The 23,988-nt window shown below is 49.8% G+C and overlaps 1 protein-coding gene across 2 annotated transcripts; it reads right to left on the reverse strand.

Moving 5' to 3' along the window:
• Positions 1–1,291: 1,291 nt before the first annotated feature.
• PM20D1 (peptidase M20 domain containing 1) lies at positions 1,292–22,762 on the reverse strand. 2 transcript variants are annotated; one of them, XM_028530831.2, is made up of 13 exons: positions 22,514–22,759; positions 19,107–19,193; positions 17,468–17,700; positions 16,937–17,023; positions 15,523–15,656; positions 15,098–15,217; positions 14,234–14,309; positions 13,803–13,864; positions 13,500–13,578; positions 11,439–11,510; positions 5,402–5,570; positions 2,877–2,976; positions 1,292–1,630 (listed from the first exon to the last, which is right to left on the reverse strand). In XM_028530831.2, exons 1-13 carry the CDS (start codon positions 22,677–22,679, stop codon positions 1,507–1,509), a joined length of 1,509 nt encoding a protein of 502 aa, XP_028386632.1. In that variant the 5' UTR covers positions 22,680–22,759; the 3' UTR covers positions 1,292–1,506. The 2 variants fall into 2 exon arrangements, with proteins under 2 accessions (XP_028386632.1, XP_035871400.1); XM_036015507.1 differs by lacking the exons at positions 1,292–1,630; positions 2,877–2,976; positions 5,402–5,570 and adding an exon at positions 9,177–9,737 and having other exon boundaries at positions 22,514–22,762.
• Between the last annotated feature and the right edge of the window lie 1,226 nt (positions 22,763–23,988).

Consider the following 23,988-nt stretch of genomic DNA (forward strand, 5'->3'; position numbering starts at 1 on the left):
GGTGAGGGAAGGAATGTGAATCTCAGGGAGTAGAAAAAAGCCCGAATAATCCCAGTAGTGTTTTTAACACTTTCCATTAAGCTCAAGCTCCAAGGAACAGCTGCATCCACACCCAGGAGGGAGGTGAGGGGTTGGGGGCGGGAGGAGGACAGGGAGTGTGAGGAGGGAGAAGGGGCCCGCTGCTGTCAAACCCCAGGGAGGTCCTGGGCTGGTGAGGAACGGAGGGAGTGTCTCAAGTCCCAGCTCCCTTTGGGTCTCTCTCTGCGACCCCCTTCAGTGTGATCCACATAGCACAGCTCCCAGCCTTGAGCCAAGAAATGCTACCTTCCAGTGCCCCCCACCTGGCAGCTACTGAGCAGATTCAAATACGCTTAGGGTTAGATTCCAGAAAAAGTCAGAGCTGTGCCAGCCCCGAAGGGAGGGCAGCTTGTCCTCCTCCTGCCCCCTCCCCCGCCCTCCACTCCCTTTTGATAAATCTGAACCAAGACAGGGTGCCAGGGGCCTGGGCCCCGCTGGTCCCGGGCTTCTCGCAGAGGCTGGATCACGAGTGCCCTTCCCGGAGAAGCTCGGCCCACAGGATGTGCCAGGGAGATGTTTCCGCTCATTAGTGCTTCCTGAGGTAGGGCAGCAGCAGCAGGTGGCAGGAAAGGGCAGGGGAGGGAGCACAGCCTGGGGAGGGACTTTCTTCTCCAGGACCAGGAGGTTTGGGGTTCCTCTAAAGCACCTGACTCAGTTTCACCTCTCAGTGACCAGCTGATGCTGCACAGAGCACTTTACTTTTGACCAATTGTTGTGGTAATGATGGTGGTGGTACAATTTGACTAAGTCCTGCACCAGAAGAAATTGGAGGGTAGGGGGAGAGGTGCAGGAGAGGAGAGACACAGAGCCAGCTAAATAATCCAAGAGAGGGGAGAAAAGGGAAAGGAAGTTACAGCAAGAAGAAGTGTATAAGCTATGGCCGAGGCAGCCTGGCAGGAGTGCCCTGAATTAAGTACTTTCAGCAGGTAAAATCTGATTAAGACTTGTCAAATGTGCATTTGGTAAGTCAGTCCTGGAATGTGGCACTGTTATACAACCAGCATTCAACAGACAAGTCACATACCTTCTCAGACAGGACAAGAAGGCAGGACATGCTGGTCAGTTGAAGCAGGGGGAAGGGCGAAGCTCGATTCCTGCCGGCTGGCCCCTGACCTAGTTCTTGGGTGAATTTAGGAGTGAGCAAGGTAGGTGGTGATGTATTACAACATTTTATTGATTGACTGATTGAGAGAGAGGAAGGAGAGAAACATCGATCTGTTGTTCCCCTTATTTATACATTCTTCGGTTGATTCCTCTATGTGCGGAAATTGAACCTGCAACCTTGTATTAGGATGATGTTCTAACCAACTGAGCTGCCCAGCTGGGGTTACAATGTGGTTTTGACCCAAAGCTTCATCAACATTGGCTTTTCCCTCGGGTAGGTCTCGGCCCAGAGTGGGGCACACCTGGTCCAGCCGCTCCTGGACCTCACAACTCGTGCAGGTGTGGAACTGGCCTCTGGTCTGCGTCAGCATTCTGGATAAACTCGAAGATGAATTTCACCTGGGTCTCATAGCCTTGGACTGAGATTTTCTCATTGATTCCATGGAAGCTGAGGGAAAGAGATTTGGGGGAAGAAAGGAGAGAGCCCACTGCTGAAGCACAAGTGTTGTTGGAGAGCACGCCCCACCCCATAGACCCTGAAGCCACTGTCCTTTGACCGTCTGGGGTGCGAAGTGGGCAAGGAGGCAGGGCGGGGGGGCATTTGTAAGAAGGGAGGTTTCCTCTGACATATAGGGATCTGAGCCCATGGCAAACAACAGTGGGGGAAAATAATAATGAAGCCTTGGGGAATTCACAGTCATCTCCTGCTCTGGAACCGTTCGATAACTTCTCCTCTGAAGAGAAATGATCTTTCTTAGTCTCTTTCTCTTAGGCCAGGGCCCCTATCTAGACTTATCTCTAAGCCAGCACGGCTCCCACCCCACCCCCACGTCACTTGGGGCACAAGAGTTAGGGAGGGCAGCTGCCTCCGGTACTTTCTTTACTTCCCCACGGAACCACCTTCTTTACTTCCCCAGGAAACTTCTTCGCCATCAGACCTCACGCCCACAGCCTGACTCCCCACGACACAAAACATGCAGCCAAGTGATCTCAAAGATGAAGGGAGATATGGAGTTAACGACTTGCCCCTTCTTTAAAATGAAACCAAAAAATAAATAAATACTATGAAAGCTGTTCAGCTCATATTAAAATATTTTCATTCTGTTGGTAACTGACTTACTGTGGGGAAATCAGGTCTGGATACGACAAGGAGCAGAGAGGTAAATGGAAGTCACCTTTGCACGGCCCAGGTTTAAAATTTGCCAAAGAACCCACAAGGCAGTGATCACACAGAGCATTTAAAACGAGCAAGTGTGTCTTTGGTTCCTGGCGTGTTTCCTTCTGAGAGTTCAAAGCAGGTGCCCACCTTTGACCTCATGTGTGTCTGCTTGGTCACTGCATGGTCGAGAACTCTGGAGTCTCCCCCTCTCGGGGGAGAAAGCAAAGTTCAGAGGGTAAGCACTCTCCCAGAGGGAGGACGAGCTGGGCCCTTGAGCACTCTAGGGCCCCAATTCTACGAGGTTCTCTCCAATCATCTTTTTAAATCTCCACCCCCCAAAAACAGTGGCCTATTCCCACACATTCTGGGGAGCGGCAAGACTCTGGCAGTGAGGAAAGCTGGCCAGTTGGGTTCTACAACATGTCCACTTTAGTTCATGCAAACGGACCTGGCCTTCCCTCCTTCTGTGGACTTTCAGGAGAAAGGGGCGGGAAGGGGATAGGCCAGTTAAATCAAAACTGTTCTGCTCACTCACCCGAGGAAGTCCCGAGGCTGCAAATAGATGGGGTTGAACCGATAGATGCCAGTGGTGAGGTTTGAATAGTGTCGGCTGTCTGTCATGCCAATACAAATACCTAGAAGTGAAAGATCAAGAGGAAGGGTGCTTTGGTGAGCAACCAAGCCAAGGAAGAGGTTGGAGACGGGAGCCCGCAGCTATGAATATTTATCACGTAGCCTACTCATTCTCAAAGCCTTGCTGAAACGCCATTTCAGCCGGAAACATGGACGCTCCTCTCTAGGGCATTAGTAAGATCGCCCTCGAATGACCCAAAGCTAAGTGTCGTCTCTCCACGACGAGGACCAGGGAGGCTAGTGCCTTCATTTCACACCCGTAGTCAGTCTATTGTAGAAATCTGCAGGGGCGGGCAAAAGTAGGTTTATAGATACTTGTATAAAAATATGTAACTCAAGAATAAATAATAACACAAGAGTAAACTGTTTCATGGACTCACAACTGTAAACCTATATTTGCCCACCCCTGTAGTATCCATAAATCCAAATATCACTTCTCTATTATCCCGGCTTTCTTCTGTGTGATTGTAGATCAAAACTAAACACTCTCTGGGGAACCTGACTGTGACGAAATGCAATCTTCTTAAAACGGAACATGACTTTCTGTTATTCTCACCCTCTGTCTTGACCTCAGGTCAGGAAAGTCCCAGGGTATTCTCCAGCGCCCCGCTGTCCCGAAGCAGCTCCCCTGACTCCAAGCTGGGGCTGGGTCTTGTCCTGACAGGAGTGTGCTTTGCAACAACACCCCCTGCAGCATCCGTGGAAGTGTGGCGGGGTGCATGAGATGGTAACTTGTCTTTTGTTCTATTTTCCACTCCTGACTTCAGAAGAGTAACTAGACCCTTCACAATTCCTTGCTTTGGGGATTTCTGTCAGTTGATTGCTGCCTATCTTTTTTTCTGTTAAAGCCTAACGGTCAGTGGGATTATGGCAGATGCCCCGGAAGGGAGAGGATACGATAGAAAGCCTTTTAGGGCCAAGAAAGGAGAATACGGGGCAGCGGGGGCCAGGGTCCCTGGATGGTGGTGGGGGACTCAGGCCCTGCTCTGTGACAGAAGTCCGAGGAAGTGGCAGACCTCAGAGGGGATGGCTGCTTGATGTCTTCAGGGAGGTGGGACCTTAGATCTAGAGGCAAAGATCCCCTTCTCCACACAGGCCAGGGAATGAACGGGAGGAAATCTCCAACCTGAAGAGACCCTGTGACCAGGACATTGGATGTCTCAGAGGTAACCACATGGACCAACGCCCACTGGCCAAGCGCCCCAATGCTATGCTGCTACATAAAACCCTCAGGGCCTGATTCAAGGTGGGAGTGGTGGGGGTCCTTGGAGGCCTCATTAATGTCTGAGGTTGAATTTCTTTTTTGAAGACTTTATTTATTTTTAGAGAGAAAAGGGGAGGGAGAAAGAAAGAGAGCAAGAGGAACATCAGTTTATGGTTGCCTCTCGAGTGCCACCAACCAGAGACCTGGCCTGCAACCCAGGCATATACCCTGACCGGGAATCAAATCAGAAGCGACCCTTTGGTTTGCTGGCTGGTGCTCAATCCACTGAGTGGCACCTGCTAGGGGAAGGCTGAATTTTTTGAGGAGTGAGGATTATTGTCAGATTTAAGTCGATTGAAAAAACAAGGCTGCTTTTTTTCATGTCTGAGTTTGCAGATGTCGAATTTCACAGTGAGCTCTTTAAGGACCCATGCCTAGCAAAGGGACAGGTCCTGAGTATAAGCTTAGGCAATGTTTCAGGGAATCCATGATTCAACCCAGATAAAAAGGGACTGGACCCAGTCCTGAACACTGGAGCATTTCTCAAACCACAGACCAGAGATTCTCAAAGTGTGGTCAGCCATCATCTGGTGTTAGAATCCCCGGGTGTATCTGCTTAAAATGCAGATTCCGAGGTCCTCTCCAGAGCTGGTTAACCCAACTCTTTGGAAATGCAGGTCCAGGTAATCTGCATTTTAATAAGTTCCCTAGGGGGATCCTCTATATCTCTTAAATTTGAGAACCACTGCCTACACAGCATGGGTTTGGAAAGTGTGCTGAAGACTGGAGAAGGGCACAGAGATACTGCTGCTGAGAGAGAAGGGGGCAAATGCAAATGGTGTAGGCTGGGAGGTACTGCTGGGCTTCCCATTCCACTGCTGAGCTGTGTCCTAGAACGGACCAGAACCAGGCTGGGGGGACCTCGGCCACCTCCATGACTCTTCCAGGGGACGGGGAGTCTGGGCTGACGCTCTCCTCCATTCACTCTGGTCTAGGTTAAGCAAGAACCAGGCTTGACCTGACCTAATTTATTGTTTCTGCTCCTTTCCTGTTTGCTTTCTCACTTCCACTCCAGGGAAGAGGGTGGAGGGATACAGTTCCAGTCCCACCAGGAGGGGAAACAGCCAGCTGTTTTCAGGCTCAACAGCTGGGGTGGGGGTGGCTGTTGGATAGGAAACAGTTCCAGCCCTCCTCACCCCAGGCATAGCTGATGAAGTCATTACCTGGGACAACAATGTTGACTTCTGGGAAGACAGACTGTAAGGTCTGGCGGATCAGCTGGTAGCCCAAGGCCTGATCATCAGAGGGGCTGACAGGCAGGGGATCAAATGTATCCAACACGTGGAACTGGACCCGGTCATCAGCCACAATGTTCTTGGCTAGTTCAAGGACCTCCAGGGAGGACAAAAGCGAGTCTGATTTCTTATGAATCTGCTCTCCAAGTACTATGGAATGTATTTTTTAATGTATTTTATTGATTAGGTTATTACAGTTGACCCATTTCCCCCCCTTCACTCCCCTCCACCCTGCATACCCTCTCCCACCCACATTCCCCCACTTTAGTTCATGTCCATGTGTCATAAGTTCTTTAGCTTCTACATTTCCCATACTATTCTTGCCCTCCCCCTGTCTATTTTCTACCTACCATTGATGCTACTTATTCTCTGTGCCTTTTACCCTCTCCTCCCCCCCTCTTGTTGCTAACCCTCCATGTGATCTCTATTTCTGTGGTTCTGTTCCTGTTCTAGTTGTTTGCTCAGTTTGTTTTTGTTTTTGTTTTAGGTGTGGTTAATTATTGTGAATTTGCTATAATTTTACTGTACATGTTTTTTATCTCCTTTTTTCTTAGATAAGTCCCTTTAACATTTCATATAATAAGGGCTTGGCGATGATGGACTCCTTTAACTTGACCTTATCTGAGAAGCACTTTACCTGCCCTTCCATTCTAAATGAAAGCGTTGCTGAATAGAGCAATCTGGGATGTAGGTCCTTGCCTTTCATGCCAAGTACTATGGAATTTAAACAGCCCTGATTCCGCTCAAGCACAGCAGAGTGCAGGAGTTACAGAGACTCACTTTAGCACTGGGACACAGTATCAGCCAACTGGCTGTAGGAGAGAGAAGAGCTGGGTCTTCCTGGAAAGCAAGCTGCAGCATAGTCAGTTTAGGTTACATGCTTGGGAGACTCTCATCACAGCCACGGGGCAGGTAGGGAATTGGACAACAAGGAAATGATGGGTCTTTCCCTTGGGTTGAGCCGTGGGCCGAGTGAGACCGTTGAAGAGTCAGCAGAATGCAAATCTCAACCATCTTGAGGTGGGGGATAGATGCGATGACCTCACTTCAACCCGGGATAGTCGTGAACAGGTGAGGAACAGGCCACCCACTTTGCTTTTCCCTCTCTGGGCACTCCTGCTTCCTGTTTGTAACCGGCTGCACTGGGGCCAGGAAGATGAGCTCAACACAGACAAAAAGCCAGGAGTTGGGGAAGTGGTATTGAAGCTCAAAACCCTCTTTGCCTCCTTTCCTCAGGAAGGAACCTGAGGAAGCTCCTAGAAATTCAGTCTGAAATGACTAGAGCTGAGTCCAGCAAAAGTGCTGGCAGGATATAGACCAGACCCCGAAGATCAGGTCATATGAAGCCACGTGGGAATGGACCAGGAGGCTGGCTTTGGGTGGCCCCCAAACCCACCCAGCCAGGTGGGCAAAGCCCCAGCACTAGTTGCAACTCACAGGATCAGCAGTTGCTTTAAACATGTCTCTTCCTAGATAGCAGAGTGTCCCAGAGTTGGGGGTCGCCTAAATGGGGCATTGTCTCGAGCACCCCTTTTAGGTCACTGTCCCTGGGAGCATACTAGGAGCTGAGTCTGGAAAGGAAATGGGGGTTCCTCCTTCTGGTTCAGAAACCACCATTTGAGCCAAGCTATTATCCTGCTGGAGAGGGGATTGGTCAACTCAGAGCTTATTTTCACTCCAGTCTTCATGTCCCCAGTACTCTAATACAAAAGTACACAGTCGTGACATATTCTTGGCGCACCGGGAGTCTCCTGAAGTTGTTCCCTTTGAGGTGGGTTGGGACTGTGCCTGCTGAGCCTCTGACCTAAATTACTTAAGATTCCTGCCCCCTGAAACTGAAGAGGGTGCATGGATCGGGCCCCTTCCAGTGAGTGGCTGCAGAGCTCGGTCTCAAGGCAAGTCCTGGGTCTGCCTCATTCTATACTTTCAGTACGAAGAACACTCAAGGCGTGCAAGGAATGCTGGATACACGGCATTTAAAAGATGTGGACCAATGAAAATAGTACTGGGAGTTGTCTCCGTAAGTGGCCTATCCAGGGTTACACAGTAGCACTGCTGGTCTGAGTGTCTGAACCCAGTCCGCCTGACATCAAGAAGACAACGCTTCATTGCTTCCAAAGAACCTACGGGTTGATGTGGTGAGGAGAGAGCTAGCAAGAGGGTGGTGGTCATTTAAAATGAATTCCTTAATGGTATGAATTTTGACCCAGAATTTGAAGAAAGGATATGGAGGTGATGGAGAACTGGCAGAAGGCAGTCTGAACTCAGAAGGGGTGTGCATGGAAACTGGGGGGGGGGGGGGGGCCCCAAGCTTTGTGCCTCCACCAGCCACTTGTGACTGTGTCGCCTTGGGTAAGCTCCTTAACCTCTCTGTGCTTCAGCGTGCTTATCTGTTAACATGTGGATATTAACAGCATCTACCTGGTAAGAGCTTGTGACCATTACTGGAATACATGTAATGTCCTTAGGCCAGTGCCTGGCACACATTGAAGACTCAACAAGCGATAGCTGCTACTTGCCTGTTTAGAATGCAGGGACTGTCCTGGGCAATAAGCAGAAAAGCAAGGACAGGACCAGGAGGAGAGGCTTGACAATGGTAAGAGGGACCCCCAACTTACTTTAGTGCACATTAATCTCTCATTTGTCTAAACTCCTGCGGTCCTAATAGCACATTCCCACAAAGGCATGCTGTTCTGTTTTATGTGTAGATACATTTTCCTCTCAAGTGCACGGTCAATTTGTTGAAAAGCAAGGACAACAGACACTTACAAATTGGTAAGTCCAGTTTCCATCCTGCTGTAAGGCCAGCTTCTGTCTCATCAGAACACCCCTGACAGGTTGTCATCCAGTCTCTGCTCGGACACTTCCAGCGGCAGAAAGCTCACCGTCACGTGTCACATTCCATTCTACTTTTGAGCAACTCGGTCATGAATGCTTTCCTTACAATGACTGAAGTATGGCCTTCTGTAGCATCTCAGTCCAATTTTATTTGGTTTTGCTTATACTTCACAGGATATGATCTAGCACTAGACATGTCATAAACACCCGGCAGGATTTCACCCCCGTGGAAGTTAGAGGCCTGCACTCCTGCCACCGGATGCTCCTCCCTGGACCTGCACTCCTTCTCAGGCCTCAGTGTCAGTGCCTCCTCAGAAGGGGGCTGGCCACCGGAGTTACATCTGCTCACTGTTCCACCTCCACCCACCCCCACATCACTCTGCAACACATTACCTTGTAATTTTCCTTGTGATACTTATCTCTTTAAAAAAGCCTCTTTGCTCATTTGATTACTTGCTGGTTGCTGTCTTCCCCACTAGACCATAAGCTCCGTTGGAGTGGGAATCTTGTCATCACTTTCCCAAGTGCTTCTAAGAATGTCTAGCCCATAGTAGCCACTCCAGCACACTTGGGGAGGGGAGAGGGAATGGAAGGAAGGAATCTCCTGTACTGCCCTCTAGGTGTGTGGACATCTAGTCTCTCAGAAGCTCATTACCAGCCAAGGCTCCATATTCCAAAACCCTTTTTTAAGTGGGGGCTCCCTGGAGCATCTTCCAATGGCCTTATTTCTACCCCTTGAGGCCCACTCAGAACAAGTCTTCCTTTCCAAGTGGTGGCCTATCACATTTCTGAAGACTTCTGTTCCTCATAGACCATGGAGCCCTATCTGCACCCACAGTATGGGAGAGACCAGTTAAAGACCGAGGAAGAGGAATCTGGGAGCTGTTTGTGTTCCCAGGGACCAGCCCAGGGTTCAGAACCCGCAGCCCTCAGACCAGCAGGGAGTGTCCTTAATGCATGGAGTTGGGGCATGAGGGAGCCGAGGGACGACCAAGGGCGCTGTGCGCTTTCAGGATGATGGAGGCTTTCCATTCCTCACTGGACAGGTGGGCAGGGTGGGCCCAGGGATTCCAGGGCTTTCATCAGAGAGGCCGGGAAGGAAGGCCGCTGTGGCACGGGACCGGAGAGGAGGGAAAGGTGCCAGAGCCTGGGGAGATGAAAGCCCCAGCTGGTGGAAACAGTCCTTGGAAAGGGCATGGAGTGGGAATGAGGCTGGAAAAAAACTGGTGGAAAGAAACTCAGCGAGGGGAATTCAGTGATTTCCTGGTCCAACGAGCCCCCAGGGAGAGGACAAAGGTTGGCACTTGATGAAAAGCAGCAGAGTCCAGGGCTCACACCCGTCCCAGCTCCCCTGGAACGCCGGGTGACGCTGGGCAGGCTGTTTACCTGTCTCCACCACCCCCCTGCAGAGGGTAGGCCTCCCACCCTGTGTGCCAGGACAAAAACCTTCTGTGGGGGGAGAACTTTGGGAGAAGGGACCACAGACGTCTAAGTGTGACTGACCCTTGATGATCTGTGCCAGAGACCCAGGAGAGACCACCCACTGCTAACTCTGCTTAATTCTGGAACGTGTTCTCTATCCGATAGTGGCTCGGTTGCCTCTTTTGATCGCCTTATGAAGGATCAGATTTATCTTCTGAATTCTGTTTAACTCAACCTGCTGTTTGAATGAGCCGGCCTTTCCTGTGCATGTCGAACGGTGTGTGTGACTTCTATGCATCCTTCAGCTTCTAGCTTAAATGTCACTTCCTCTGGGAAGCTGTGCCTGTCCCCGATCAAGGTCTGGTTCCTCATTACATTCTCTAACAGCACCTGGTTCCTTTTCATCATAGCATGCATCACAGTTTGCCAGCATATATTCATTGCTAACATTTTTAAGTCGATGTTTGTAGCAGAGCGTTGGGAGGCTCTGCTCTCCACCCCCTTCTCCCCTGACCGTGCACACCCTTCCTGTGGGATTTTATTGATGCTAGGGGTTTCAGTTATGTTAATAGCACTCCAGCCTGTATCTCCAGTGCATCCTCTCTCCAGACCTGACACAGTTATAATCGCCTGTTAATATCTCACAAATCTCTCGACCTTTGGAACCATTATATTTCTCTGCGAACTTGCTCTTCTTGAATTCCCAATCTCGGTCAAAGGCATCAGCACCTGGCCAACTACCCAGGTGAAAAACCTTAGAGTCACCCCACCTTTTTCTCACCCCTCATCGTCTCTCACACCTCTTGTGGGCACATTCTTCTCCACCCCATGACCACTGCCTCAGTGGAGACCTTTGTACCCAACTGCCTGAGATGTCACCACAGCTCCCTAACTGTCCCTTCCTACTCCAGCACTTCCTCCACATTGCCGCCAGCATTTCCTCCCTCAAAGCAAATCTGAGCAGACCACTGCCCTGTCCGAAGGCCTCTGACAGTGCCCTTCTGTCCGTGGGTAAGAGCCCAAACACATCGGCATGACGCATGTGGCCTTCGTCTCCAAAGTCCACCTCCATTTCCATCTCCCACCACTCTCCCCCAATTTATCCTACTCTTTAGCTTTACTTTAGCTTTTCCCTGAATGCCTTACTTCTAGTAAAGTCCTACTGGTCCTTTCAATCCCAGCTCAAATTTCCAGTGGCCAGAAAAGGCTTTCCTGACTCTCCTGGGGTAGCGTCTGTTCCCTTCTTTGGACTGGTCCTACTTCCATTTGTTCATCCCAAGTGTGGTAGCTTAAAGCAAAGAGCATAGAGTCTGGAGCTAGGCTGCTAGATGGATAACCTTGGGCAGGTTCTTCACCTGTGCTTTAGCTTCCCCATGAAATGAGGAGGCTACAACTTCTGCCTCATAGGGTGGTTGTGGGGATTGAACGAGTGTGTGTATGTCTTAGGGCAGTGCCACATGCGTAGCAAGCCTACTATGCTTGCTATTATTATCATTTATTAGTGCTCATGGCCCACCCCCAGACTCCAAGCTCCCCCAAACAAGAGATCTCCTACCCTGGCCAAGGACCTGGTACACAGGGAGTCTTTGAAAAGTGTTGGTTGAACAAATGAGAAACTGGGCCAGCCCCAGGACTGCAGCTAAACCCAGGTCCCAAGGGCCACACTTCTGGTGCTAATCTATCATCAGGAAAATACAGCACGTACCTCCTGGACTGTCTGCGCAGGGTGAATCCTGAAGTTGACTGTGGCCTGGGCCACCGGGGGGATGATATTCTCCTAGAGGGAGAACCACAAACCCTGGCTTGAGTCAAATCCCCGCACCTGCTCCCTGCCCAGGAAATGCCAACTATACCACCAACAGGGGGAGAGAGAGCTGATTTGATTTAAAGTCTGAGACTTAACTTTTTGTCAGGCCCATGTCTTCCATGGGCCCTTGGCCTACGGTTGTGTTCACAGCTAGAGGAGTGTCTCTGCTTTAGGGTGGACCTTTGTCTTCTCGAGGTGAAGGGCACCACGGAGTACTGCTCAGAGTGAGGTTTTCTCTGGGGGACCCCAGCGCCTTGGTGTTAGCCCCAGGCAGCGCCATTGGCAGTCTGTTGTGCACCCTTTTTCCCAGGGTGCCCAGGACCTTTCTGCAAGGGTCAGGGTTAGTGCTTCCTGGAGCAGGGCACCCGGAGCCTCTGCAGGCCCCACCCTGGCGTGTCTGCACCCTGAGGGGGGTCCTGATGGTGGTGGTGCTACTGCTGCTGCTGGTTTCCCACATCCAATTGTGACATTTGACTCCGATCTTTGCCTTACCAGGAAAGAACCCAGGGCTAATCGGAGACGAGAGTTAAGCTATGGAAATATTTTCATCCTCCTTCGAGGCCATCAGAAAACGGATTCCTCAACTGCCTATCTTTCTTTGAACTGGTATGGTGCCAAAAAGCACCAGATAGGGACAGGAAAACTGGGCTCTCACAGGCTGGATGTCCGATTTTGAGTAAGTACAACCTCTCTGTACCTGTTTCTCAACTGGCAATTGGGACAGTAATACTCATAGAGCTATTAGGAAGATCAAAGGGAGTAACAATGTTAAAGTATTCTGAACAGATAAAAACACTATTCAAATGCAAGGACACAGTACTATTATTTTGGTGGACATCCCAGGTAGCTAGGGAAGACAGCTCAGGTCCAGCCAACACACTGGACACACCAGTCAGGTATGCCAGGGGTTATTTCTGAGGTCCCATTCGCTTCTCCTCATCCCGATCACCAGAGCTTCACAAGGCCACACGGTGTTCTGGGTGAACGGGGTACCTGAAGTTGGTGGCGGTGCTTACAATGATGGGAATGGTCTAACTCCTTCCATAGCTTCAGAAAGGCCTACACCCATGCTAATTACCATAACCAGAAGTAGGCTAATTTGCTGAAAAGTGGTTCTTAGAATAAAAATGTATCAAAGTATTATTCACCTGGAATTTATTTCTATGAAAATGAACCTCACAGAGAATTGTTTGCCACACAATATCTAGTGTATTTGGGGAATGACAATGGATGCATTCTAAGCGCTCTGTATATCACAAATGTGATAGCTTTTATTCATGGCAGGTGAGTTTCTCTGTTCAACTCAGGGTAACACTAGGGAAAAATTATTAATAACTCATTAAATTTGTTAGGGGATATATGTTTCAAAATATGAGGAAGAATAATAAAGATCTTTGATAGTAGATAGGTTAGAAACCTTTAGTCCACATGAGTAATATTCTAGGTACCATATTTCATTGTGTATAATGCACATTTTTTTGGCCCAAGTTTTTTGAAGGAAAAATAAGGATGAGCATTATACATGGGTGTAATGATTACAGACCATGGGTATAATAATGGGCACAAAACCATGTGTGCATTATACACGGCAAAATAAGGGCAGACACATAACATGTTGAATGAGTTCAGGTCACAAGAATGAGCTCCTGAGTAAACCCTCTTCACATGAGTGTCATGGTTGTTTCTTGTACAACCCAAAGGACCTGTGGGAGGCCACGGACACCCTGTAAAACACTTACACACAAAACCCGGCCAGCAGTTTCAGAGACTTTGTGAATCTCAGCTTGCACTCTTGCCCTTGAGGCTCACCATATGGATGACACAGGCAGTCCACATGGGGTCCTCCTACCATTCCCATTGTAACCAGAGGAGGAGGGAGGACCCAGGGAGTAAGGCCAAGGGATGGAGGCTGGGTGGACAGTGGGGAAGAGGTGTATGGGAGGAACCGGAGGGCGTTACCTTGACCCCAGCATGGAATATGGTCACTGCTGTGGTAGTTCTGACCATAGCATTGGTCAAAGGGCTCCTCTCCAGTGCCCTAAAGTGGGAGGACTAAGGTCAGATGTTGTCAAATGGGGAGAAGAAATGGGTTGGAGGGCCACCCACTCTCCCGAGCCTTGGAGATCTGTAAGGCTGGGAGGATGTCCTATATATGGGTTACATGCAGTGTCTGGTCAATTGTTAGTTGGGTCCAGTTGCGTCAAGGAGAGGGGATTGGGTGGTGGGCGGGGGAGTGTGAGGGAAGGAAAGATAAAACTTCACCTGCGTACAAAGGGTCCAAATAACCAGAGGTTGTTCATGACGATGTTGGTAGGGAAGGGAAACTGAAAGAGAAAACAGGTCAGCAGGGTTTCAGGGGGGCCAGCATAACAGCAGGTGAGTGTCCTTGCGGCCTGGGTCTCTTCCTACTTTACATCTGCCTTCGGCGGTAGCCTCAGGGATGAGTGGGAACCAGCTCCCAAAGGGCACCTGGGGGTGTCGGGTTTTAGGGTCTCAGATCAGTACCAAGAGCCCCAGGGAACAAGCCAGACCCTGCGTCTTGGCTCAGCCAGGGGCTGAGAACTAGGGGCTTAGAACTACTGGGCAGAGCACTGGTAAGCAGTAGGCCCTCTTACTGCTCTAAAGGCTACTTCCCGGCACCCTTTCTTCCTCTTCCACAGCTGACCAGCAGCACGTGAGACTTCTTCTCACACCTCACTAGCCAGTTGCTGCAGTGTCATCGCCAATGGCCCACTTCCAAACATGTTCGGCATTGGGGTGTGCTCCAGTCTGGAAGAGAAGAGGAGTTCTCAAGACTTACCCAACCCCAGTCAAAGATCGACGGTTTGAAGGAGGGAGGCAGGATGTTTCTGCAGGCCTGGCCAGGAGGTCTCCTGTTCACCTCCACCCGTGAACTACGCACACATCTCAAAGCACAAGCCAGACCACCTCTTCTCCAACAGCAGGAGCTGTGTCTGCCTGCCCGTCCAGTCTGGGCGCCCACTCGCCCCCTGTCACTTACCACACTGTGGCTGGGTCTTCAGTCTCCCCCGCTAACTGAGTTACTTGAGGAGAGGCACTGTCTGTTTTCCCCACCACCATATGCCCACTGCTGTGCACAAAGCCTGAGAATATTTAATCCCATAAATACAGTTCTTCCCACTTTGCTAAAAATGAAACAAAAATGAAAAGGAAACCCAGACCGAGGTAGGCTCTGCTGGTACAGGACCTGCTGTCCTTGCCCACAGCCAGCAGCCTTTGTCCTCGCACTGACCGGGCAGGTGGTGAACTCGACACCGTGTGTCACTGCCAGCCTGTGTTTCTGACTCCTGTTCTGGACCTCGGACTGTTCCGGTTACTTGAGCTGGCTTTCGTTTGCTGGCCTTTGCGTGCCATGTAGGTGGATCCCCTTCTAACCTCTAACTCTTGCCTGGGTCCTGGTGGCTCTGTCCTCCCTGCAGCACCCCTATGGCTTCTCAGCCCAGCCAGGGCAGGGAGCTTAGCTTCAAACTCAAAGTGAGAAGGTGCCAGGTGTCCCGTCAGGAATGTGCCAGGGAGCAGGGCCAGGGGCTGCTCACCGGCTGACAGCAGCTGCGAGGATGCCAATGCTTGTTTCCTTCGGAGGAGTAGCGGAGTGGCCTGGAGTCATGTTTACTTGCAGCATGAGGGTCAGTGCACCCTTCTCGGAGACTGAAACCCTGCGGGGAGGATCAGAGAGGGCCCTTCCATTTCCCGCTCACCCTGAATTAGTCCGCAGGCCATCAGGCTGATCTGCACAGTGGTCTGGGGGCTGGGAGGTTGGCTTCATGTTACCTAGAGAAATCTGTACTTGAAGAAGAGGAGGGAAAGGGGGAGCCCAGAACGGGTTGAAGCTCAGGGGAATTAAAGCAAGAGGAATAGAATATAGAGTTGCTTCAGCATGGCGTGCAGCCAGATACCAGGCTGGAGACATCTCAGATGGGTGAGAATGCCTTCCAAGGTGGGGGCTGGGTGCTTTACTCACGTGGCAAAGGGCTTCGTGAGGCTGGGAATGAGATCATCCAAGATGAAGCCACCCTCGTCCACGATGAAGGCCAGCTGGACACCCCTCGCCTGGAGCAAGGCTGAGATCTTTTGGGCCCCACCTGCCCCTGACACCTGCAGATATTGAACCCGGAGCCACAGCCTTTCTCAGCGAGACCTCCAGAGGTAGCTCAAGGAGACCCACCTGACTTAGCTAGGGCTGCCAGCACCTTCCTGCCCATCTCCCGCCTTGGAGGAAAGGGGAGGGGGATGGGTTCTAGACAATACTGCCTCAGAGATTCCTGGGACGTCAGAGCTGGGAGGGCCAAGCGCCCCTCATTTCACAAATAAAGAAACTGAGACCCAGAGTATAAAGTACCTTGCCAAAGGTCAAAGTAAGCAGTGTCACTGGAAATGAAACATATTCACTGATCTCCCTGCTAGTTCTCCTTCCATCATGCCGATGTTTCTCAAGGTTTAGTTGACAGACTGCCTGCCTACCTCAGATGTTACTAAGAAATTAGCTAAAAATTCAGATCTATGAATATCATTAAGGGAAAGAGCCAACCTGAAAAGGCTATAAACTGTCTGGTTCCAGCTACCTGATGTTCTGGAAGAGGCAAAACTGCAGAGACAGTAAGAAGATCAGTGGTTGCCAGGGGCTGGAGAAGGGAGGGAGGGGTGGATAGGCAGGCACAGAGTATGGTAAGGGCAGTGAAAATACCTCTGTCTGATACCACAACGATGGCTACCTGTTGTCATGCATTTGTCAAACCCATGGAAGGTACAACAGCCAGGGTGAACCCCAAGGCAAACCATGAGCTTCGGGTGATTATTGTGTCAGTGCAGGCCCATCAATTGTAATGAATGCAACCACCCTGGTGGGGGATGGCGATGTGATCATGGGGGGTGGGCTGTGCCTGTGAGGGGCAGGGAACGTATGGGAAATCTCTGTATCTTCTCAATTTTGCTGTGAACCCAAAACTGCTCTAAAAAAATAGTCTTTTACAAACAAATTCAGACCTGGATGGTGTGGCTCAGTGGGTTGAGTGATGGCCCAAGGAATCAAAAGGCCATCGGTTCGATTCCCAGTCAGGGCACCTATCAATGTATCTTTTGCACATCAATGTTTCCCTCCCTCTCATTTTCCCTCCCTTCCCCTCTCTAAAAAAAAATAAATAAATCTTTAAAAAAAAATTCAGATCTATGACACGGGGCCCAGGAATGTGCATTTTGGCCAAGGGCCTTAGATAGTTCTGGCACACAGATACACAAAGAAGTTGGCAAACCACCACACCATATCCTGAAGACCCTGCAGCTGGGGAGCCAACTGGACTGGGTGAAGACCACGCCCCCCTCCACTGACCCTGACCAATAGGGGTCCCAGAGGTAGGTGCGGGAGGAAGAGGCTCTACCTCCTCATCATGGCCCAGAGCAATGTAGAAAGATCTCCTGGGGATGTAATTTCTGATCAGCAGGAGCTCCAGCGCCTGCAGGATGGCCTGGGGGCACAAGCACAACAGAAGAGAAAAAAGGGTGTCATTTGCGTGGGAGTGCCGGGCAGGGGAGACACTCGGCAGCTGCAGCAGGGCTGGCACGACTAGGGTCAGGATCGGGTTGGGCTCTCTTTAGAAGTAACAAGTGCAAATCGTCCCGGGGGGTGGCACGTAGGGAAGGAAAACCTCTACCACCTGGGCAAGAGTATAAATTAATCAATGTCAGAGCTGAAAGGGTCCCGGGGGATCATCTACTCTGAACCCTATTTCATTGTTGAGAAATCAAGGCTCAGAAGGCAAGTGACAAACTGACGGTTGGAACCCAGGTCTGCTGGGGACCAGGTTCTTTCTCCTGTAATAACGTCCTGCCTCCCAGGGGTCAGCTGAGCACCCCCCGATCCTGGGTTGATCTTTAGGGCCCCAAGGCAGAGAGAACGGAGCGTTTCAGACCATCACAGCGTTCTTGTTGTCTAGTGTGCCTCGGCCGTAGATGAAGCCATCACGCTCCAACCCAGAGAACGGGGGCACCTCCCAGCCTTGGTCGGGGGCAGGCACCACGTCGATGTGCGACAGCAGCATGTAGGGCTGCAGGCGTGGGTCCGAGCCTCGGACGGTGAGCAGGTGGCTGTATTCTCCCACGACTTCATGCTGGATGAAGCTGGTTCTGAACACCGTAGGGAAGGCTAGGAGCAGAGGGATGAAAAGCAGGGAGAGAAAGCCAGATTTAAGTTTCCTTTGGTTTTCCTACCATTTGGTGCCTCTGCCCTTAAAAAAAAAAAATAGCCTTCTTTAAGAAGCCTTCCGGGACAAAGGGAGTCTGATTTCGGATTTGCCTACAGTCTCTGAACGTGTCTTGCCCACACTGTATGTGCTGTTGCAATGTAATGACCCCACCGCTGTGACAGCCCGTGGCTCACGGCCTGGCATGGCCCGACCTATGAAACATGTTGCCACAAGCACACGTTACAGTGATGTGCGAACTAGGGATGTGTTAAATTTTGAGTATAGTAGATCCCAGTATCCAAATTACTTGGAACCAAACATGATCCTTTCATATATAAAAGAAATCGGAGATATTTTCTTAAAAAACAAAACAAAACAATACTCCTGCTGTTTGTATTATATGGACGTAGGAGATTGTTCTGCCCAGCACAAGGCCACACTTCTGTGCCCGAGCGTGGATGTTCCTGGGGTCAATATTCGGGCTACAGATAAGCCTTGACACAGGTGGCCTGATGTGCTTGGAGGGAGGAGCTTTGCTCCCCCACCGAGATTTGTTGGGAGAATCAGCAAATACTAGTGTGGATACCTGAAAACAAAAACCCATAGTGGAAAACACTTTCATTTTGTCAGCCAGCTTGTCCAGTTTACTGTCACTGTACATTTGTTTCTGTTTGTTCGCCTCCTATATAGTGAAGGCTTCCAGCCGGCCTCCACCCAGCTGCAGGGGGTTAATCTCAGTCAGGTCCACCTGTCCCAGAGGGTTGGACAGCGGGCCACTGCTGCCCCTCCCCCAGCTGCTCCCACCCTGTCAACTCTGGAGGGGTTGCTTTTTATCTGATTTAGGAAGGTGGCCTTACAACTCTCCATGCGCTTTTCATATGGAGAGTGGGGGATTCCAAATCTCCTCCCATCCTGCGGCTCATGGGCAGTGGGGGCGAGGAGGGAGGACTGATGTGATAGCTCAAGTCTGTGTGTGCAGGCGTGTAGGTGTTTGTATGGGGGTGGGGGTGGGGGAGAAGTGATGGGCATGGTTCCAGAAACTTGCACAGGAACAAAGAATTCCTAGTCCTGATTTCTGATTTCCTGACTAACACATATTAAGGGCAAGGACTGGGAGAGTTCAACTCCAACCCAACGGCTACGTGCGTTAGTTCTTCAAAGGGCAGATCTCTGGTCTCCCCTCTGCCTTCACTCTAGCACCTGGATTCTCCCCACCGCCCCTCCCTGTCATGCACAAACTCAAAGGAGACCCACGGGAACTAGATTGACCTTTGGTCAGTCACAGAATAAACCTCTTCATCACCTTGTTAAAGAACTGTGTCCCCATTCCTGACTCTCCCACTGTCTTTCTACAGTTTGTGCTGACCTTTATACATGTATTCTCCAAACTCAGCCAGCGCTGTCCTGTTGAACTCCCCGGGCCTGAAAGACACCGTGGGGATCTGGATGGCACCTGTGGGGGATGGGCAGTCAGAGTGTTAGGTGGGATGGATGGTAAACCGAGGTGGGGGGAGGGAGGTATGTCTTACACACTGACTCAGCAGTCCTGAGCCTGATGCAGTAAGATTGCCAGGTGTTCCAGCATCACAAGAAGCACCATGCTAACACGAGAGGAGGGGAGCGCTTGAAATTCTAAGTATCGTTTCCACTGTCTGGGAAAGAAAGGCTTAGAAACTGTGTATTCATTCCAAAGCCTGGAAAGGGGAAGAGGAGGGGGTCCACAGCACCCAAAGAAAAAGCCCATAAAACAACTTTGGTTAATTGCCTACCTCTGGTCACTATCTGTTTTATGAGGGGGTCCCTGCCGCTTACAGAAAGAACCCATAAATAACTTTGGGTAACTGCTCCAACTTGAACTGACTGCCTCCTGTCACGTATCTGTTTTACAACAGGATGAATGAATGTGGTCTGGAGCAAGATGAGAATTTGGGGAAATAGGCCCCCACATATATCTGTGTCTGGGTAGTCACATTCTCCCAGGGAAGCTGGCACCATCTTATCCACCAATCAATATGCAACTCCCTCACCCCCATCCCGCCAGCTACGTAAGTCCTCAGGACAAAGGACCCGGTGCTCTTGCTGCCCTTGCTTTTGCCACCCAACCCTATGCCTTTCACCCCCACCTTGGCCAGGCCCATTTTCCTCCATGAGAACACATCACTAATAAACTCTGCTTGCATGCCAGTACACTTGCTGATCTGTAATTCTTTACTGCATCAGCAAGAAGAACCAAGTTTTTCCTGTAACAAGGAGTGGGATGGCATAGGTGGAACTGGAGAGCATTATGCTAAGTGAAATATGCCAGGCGGTGAAAGACAAATACCGTATGATCTCACCTTTAAGTGGAACCTAATCAACGAAACAAACGAGCAAACAAAATATAATCAGAGACATTGAAATTAAGAACAAATGGACAGTAACCAGTGGGGAGAGAGGAGGGGATAATGGGCAGAAAAGGGGGCAGGGTTTTCAGGAACAACTATAAAGGACACATGGACAAAACCAAGGGGGGGTTGGGATTAAGGGTGGGAGGTGGGGGATGTCTGGGTGTGGAGGGGAGAGGTGGAGGGAAAAGACAAAACAACAATAAAACAAAATGAAAGAAAAAAAGAAAAGCAGAGGGGGGAAAAAGAAGTGGGAGGTTACAGGTCACAACAGCCATTGGTTTCTCCACAGCACTCTGGGTATGAAAACATCTTTGACTTCATTATCTTATTGTGGAGGGAAAGATAATCCTTTAAAGTAGGTACTGCTGTTTTTCCTAATTTGAAGGTGAGGAAACAAGCTCAGAGTGGTTAGGTGAGTCCCTCCAGGTTGTCCAGAAACGAGCAGCAGACCTGAAATTTAAATGCAGAACTGTTGGGTTTGTTGAGGCTGATATGGTTTTTTGAGGGAAACATAATCCAAGATGAGGGGTGGAGAGGTGGAGGAAAGTAGATTTGGAACCCTGCCCTGGGTGGGAGCTGCTATAAATTGCTTCCTAAGGCCTCACTCTGCCTCTGAGACCACCGTCCCTTTGACGAACCAGTAGCCCACAGTCCGGGGTCCCTCCACAGATGAGGCTCTGCGTGCTCTGTGAAGTGAATGGGACGCCTCCTCCTGGCCTGGCTCACCCAGTCTCATGGGCCTCCCAGTGAGGGCCAGCTTTCCATGCCTGGGAAGCTCTGAGTACAAGCTCTTCAATCCTAAACAATCTCATCTGCCCAACCCAGATGTCTTAGTTCCTGAATTGTCAATATGCTCATCCCTTTGAGCCAGGAGGGCTTTATAGTCTTTTAAAGAGTCCGATTATCAAATGCAAACACCACCGGGAGGGGAAACACAGTGAATTATGAGATTATTTGATTAGAAAGCTACCTCAAAACACAGTGGGGGACAAAATGTACCTGGAGCAGCTCCATGTCAAGGGAAGGCCTCTGAAGGACAAGCTTAATTCTGTATTCCCTTCTTCTAAGGATCAGCCCTACCTTACAGCCCACTACGCAGATGGGGAAACCGAGGTTCAAAAAAGATTAAATAAACTGCCTACAGAAGAGGCAGATCCAAGATCTGAGTCTGGCATTTTGTCTTCTGTTCAGTTCTAAGCTATGCCGCTCTCAGGTTCCTACTTTAGGTCCTTATCTAGCTTTTGCTTTCTTCTGTGTGGAGACCCTGGTGAGCAGCTGCCCGATGCCTTCCCGAGCACTCTTTACTCTGAGCTTTGAAAATGCACTGCTTTGCCTCCCAGGCCTATCATTCCAGCTCTCATGGGTTATATTCAATCACAGGGGTTAACTCTTGGCTTCTGCATCTGCTTGCACATGTTGACATAGGCAGTTTCTTGTAATCCATTACTTGGAGCTAAGCCCAGTGGTGAAAAAGGCACATTATCCTACAGTATCTGGCACTAACAGAAATCTTCGTTTTTTTTTTTTTTTTCTCCTGAAAAATGCAGATTCAGAATGTAAATGAGTTTAAGCCTTGGTTTGAGGTCTAGGAGAGAGATGTCCTCTAATTAGGAGAAGAAGTTAGGAACGTGCTACAGTCCAGTGACACCCCCTTCTTGGAGCCACCTAGTGTTCAGCGGGTCCTGCAGGTGCGAGGTTTCGTCACCCACCCAGTGCCTACTCCTTGCTGTGGGATCCTGGGGGAAGATCATTGAACTTACCTAAGCCCCAATTTCCCGCACTGTAGATGATAAGATTAAGATAAATTAGTCTTAAAATAACTCAAGAGATTTAACATACATTTAAACTTTCAAAGGTTAAAAGTACAAATAGCCCTGGCTGGTGTGGCTCAGCCGATTGAACGTCTGCCTGCAACCCTAGGTGTCACTGGTCCCATCCCAGTCAAGGCACATGTCTGGGTGGCATGCCAGGTTCCCGGTTGGGGGCGCGCCAGAGGCAAGGGGCAACCACATACTGATGTTTCTTTCCCTCCCTTCCCCCCTCGCTTCCTCTGTCTCTAAAAATAGATAAATAAAATCTAAAGTACAAACAGCAAGCAGGAGCAGGAGCCAGGGTGGGTGACTGCCCTGCCGGCAAAGCTGGAACTTTCAGCCTAGGCAGGCGACACCGAGTCCCCAGATGTCAGGTGTGGGGAAGAAGTGGCCTCCCTAATTTCGGGCTCCAGGTGCAGGGATGGAGGTTAGGACTGGACTAGGTTGCGGTGTGTAACGGAGCTCCAGTTAGAGTAGTGGACGCTCTGTAAGGGGAGAGGGCAGTACTGGGCTGTCAGGAGGAGAGAGGGGCTCATATATTTGAACTAAGGTGGGCGAAGGGAACCCAAGCTCACCTTTCAGCGTTTCCTTCATCGTGACGCGTTCCTTTTGGCTGAACTGAGAAGGAATCCGCGAGGCCCTCTGATGCTCCTTGCCCTTCAGACCCTTGGATGTGGAGACAGCGGCGACACTTAGCAGCAGCAGAGCAGCCAGGACCTTGCAAACGTATTGCCGAGCCATACTTCTCTCAGGTTCTTCCTGTTGCTTTGCAGCTGGAGTTTGAACCCAAAAGCCCAGCCCGCGGTCCTGGCCCAGTCACTGGTCCAATTACAGCAATGGCCTTAGCTCCACCTCATTCTCAGACTCAGCCAATCATCGCTGTTCTAGGTCTGTGGGCTGACCAATCGATGGGGCGGCACCGCCCCAGGCCCGCAAGGCCTTTTGGGGGTTGTGGTTTCTTAATTATCTAGCATGCAGCTGTAGAGGGAGGTGATGTAGGTAGGGCTCCAGGCACGTGACAAGTCGTGTCTGTGCTTGATCTTCTGCTTTGAGATACTGATAAATCTCTTGCTATATGACACTAAATCAAATTAAAGGGGGTGGAGGGGAAAGCAAAATAAAACGAGTGAAGCTTGTCAAAGGTTCATAAACAGCCAAAGTAAAACCAATCAATCACTGAAGTAGTAATAATGAGTAAAAACTTATTGTGCACACACTAAAAAGAGTGTCTTCAAACCTGGAGCATTTAAAACCAAAACATGGAATTTATACAGTGAGAAAAGCAGTGACTATTCTTCACAGTGATTGGTTACAATATTTGAATTTTCAGTGATTACTTCATATCACCCTTGGGAAACAGTTTAGATTTTGCTTATGATTTTCAGAGGCATAAATGAGAAATAACCACGTCAAGTTAGTCTTGCAAAATATGCTACATTAAACTTGTTTGTATGACTAAACTGGTTCCATCTGCTCAGGGAAACTTCATGGCTGGTTTCCACATGGTTTCGATTTTGACAATTCACCCCTTTTGGTCATTGCTCAGTGGGCTGAGAGTGTGACCCACCCACAGAGCAGCTCTCCTGGTGACCCCGATGACGTAGTCAGGTCGAGGAATCACACATTGGCTGTTTCCACTAGTTGAGTCGTCAGGCCAGAGGGCCATGTAGTTACCGTTTTCATCATTTATGTGGTTGTTGTTTGTTTCATTCACTTGTTTGATCCTGATGGGCACCATTTGGCATGTGAGTGGCTGCTGACAGGCACTTAAAACCCTTAAGAGTATAATGTGTTAGAAAGGTTAATATGATGACCACAGGGAGCATAATAGGCAAGGATTGAAAACTTTCCCATTCCAGAGATTACCAGGAGTCAATATTTAACCAATTAAATGATCCAAATGGGTTTCAATGTTTTAAAAGTTGTTTATGTTGGCACCACACAATGTGTCCAAGTGATAACTGAGGACAGGATGAACATAAGGATGTTTTACTTCAGGAGCTGGTTTTGCAGATGAGCTTCCTTCTAAATTAGGTGTCTATATGTTGTG

The sequence above is a fragment of the Phyllostomus discolor genome, chromosome 14, assembly GCF_004126475.2.
Source record: "Phyllostomus discolor isolate MPI-MPIP mPhyDis1 chromosome 14, mPhyDis1.pri.v3, whole genome shotgun sequence".
Classification (NCBI taxonomy): Eukaryota; Metazoa; Chordata; class Mammalia; order Chiroptera; family Phyllostomidae; genus Phyllostomus; species Phyllostomus discolor.

Coding starts and splice junctions, on each gene's coding strand:
- PM20D1 (XM_028530831.2), bottom strand. CDS start 22,679: ATGGCTCGGCAATACGTTTGCAAGGTCCTGGCTGCTCTGCTGCTGCTA. Junction 14,310..15,097: donor CTCGCAGCTGCTGTCAGCCG/GTGAGCAGCCCC, acceptor CTTCTCTTCCAG/ACTGGAGCACACCCCAATGC. Junction 11,511..13,499: donor TATTCCATGCTGGGGTCAAG/GTAACGCCCTCC, acceptor TTCTCCCTCTAG/GAGAATATCATCCCCCCGGT.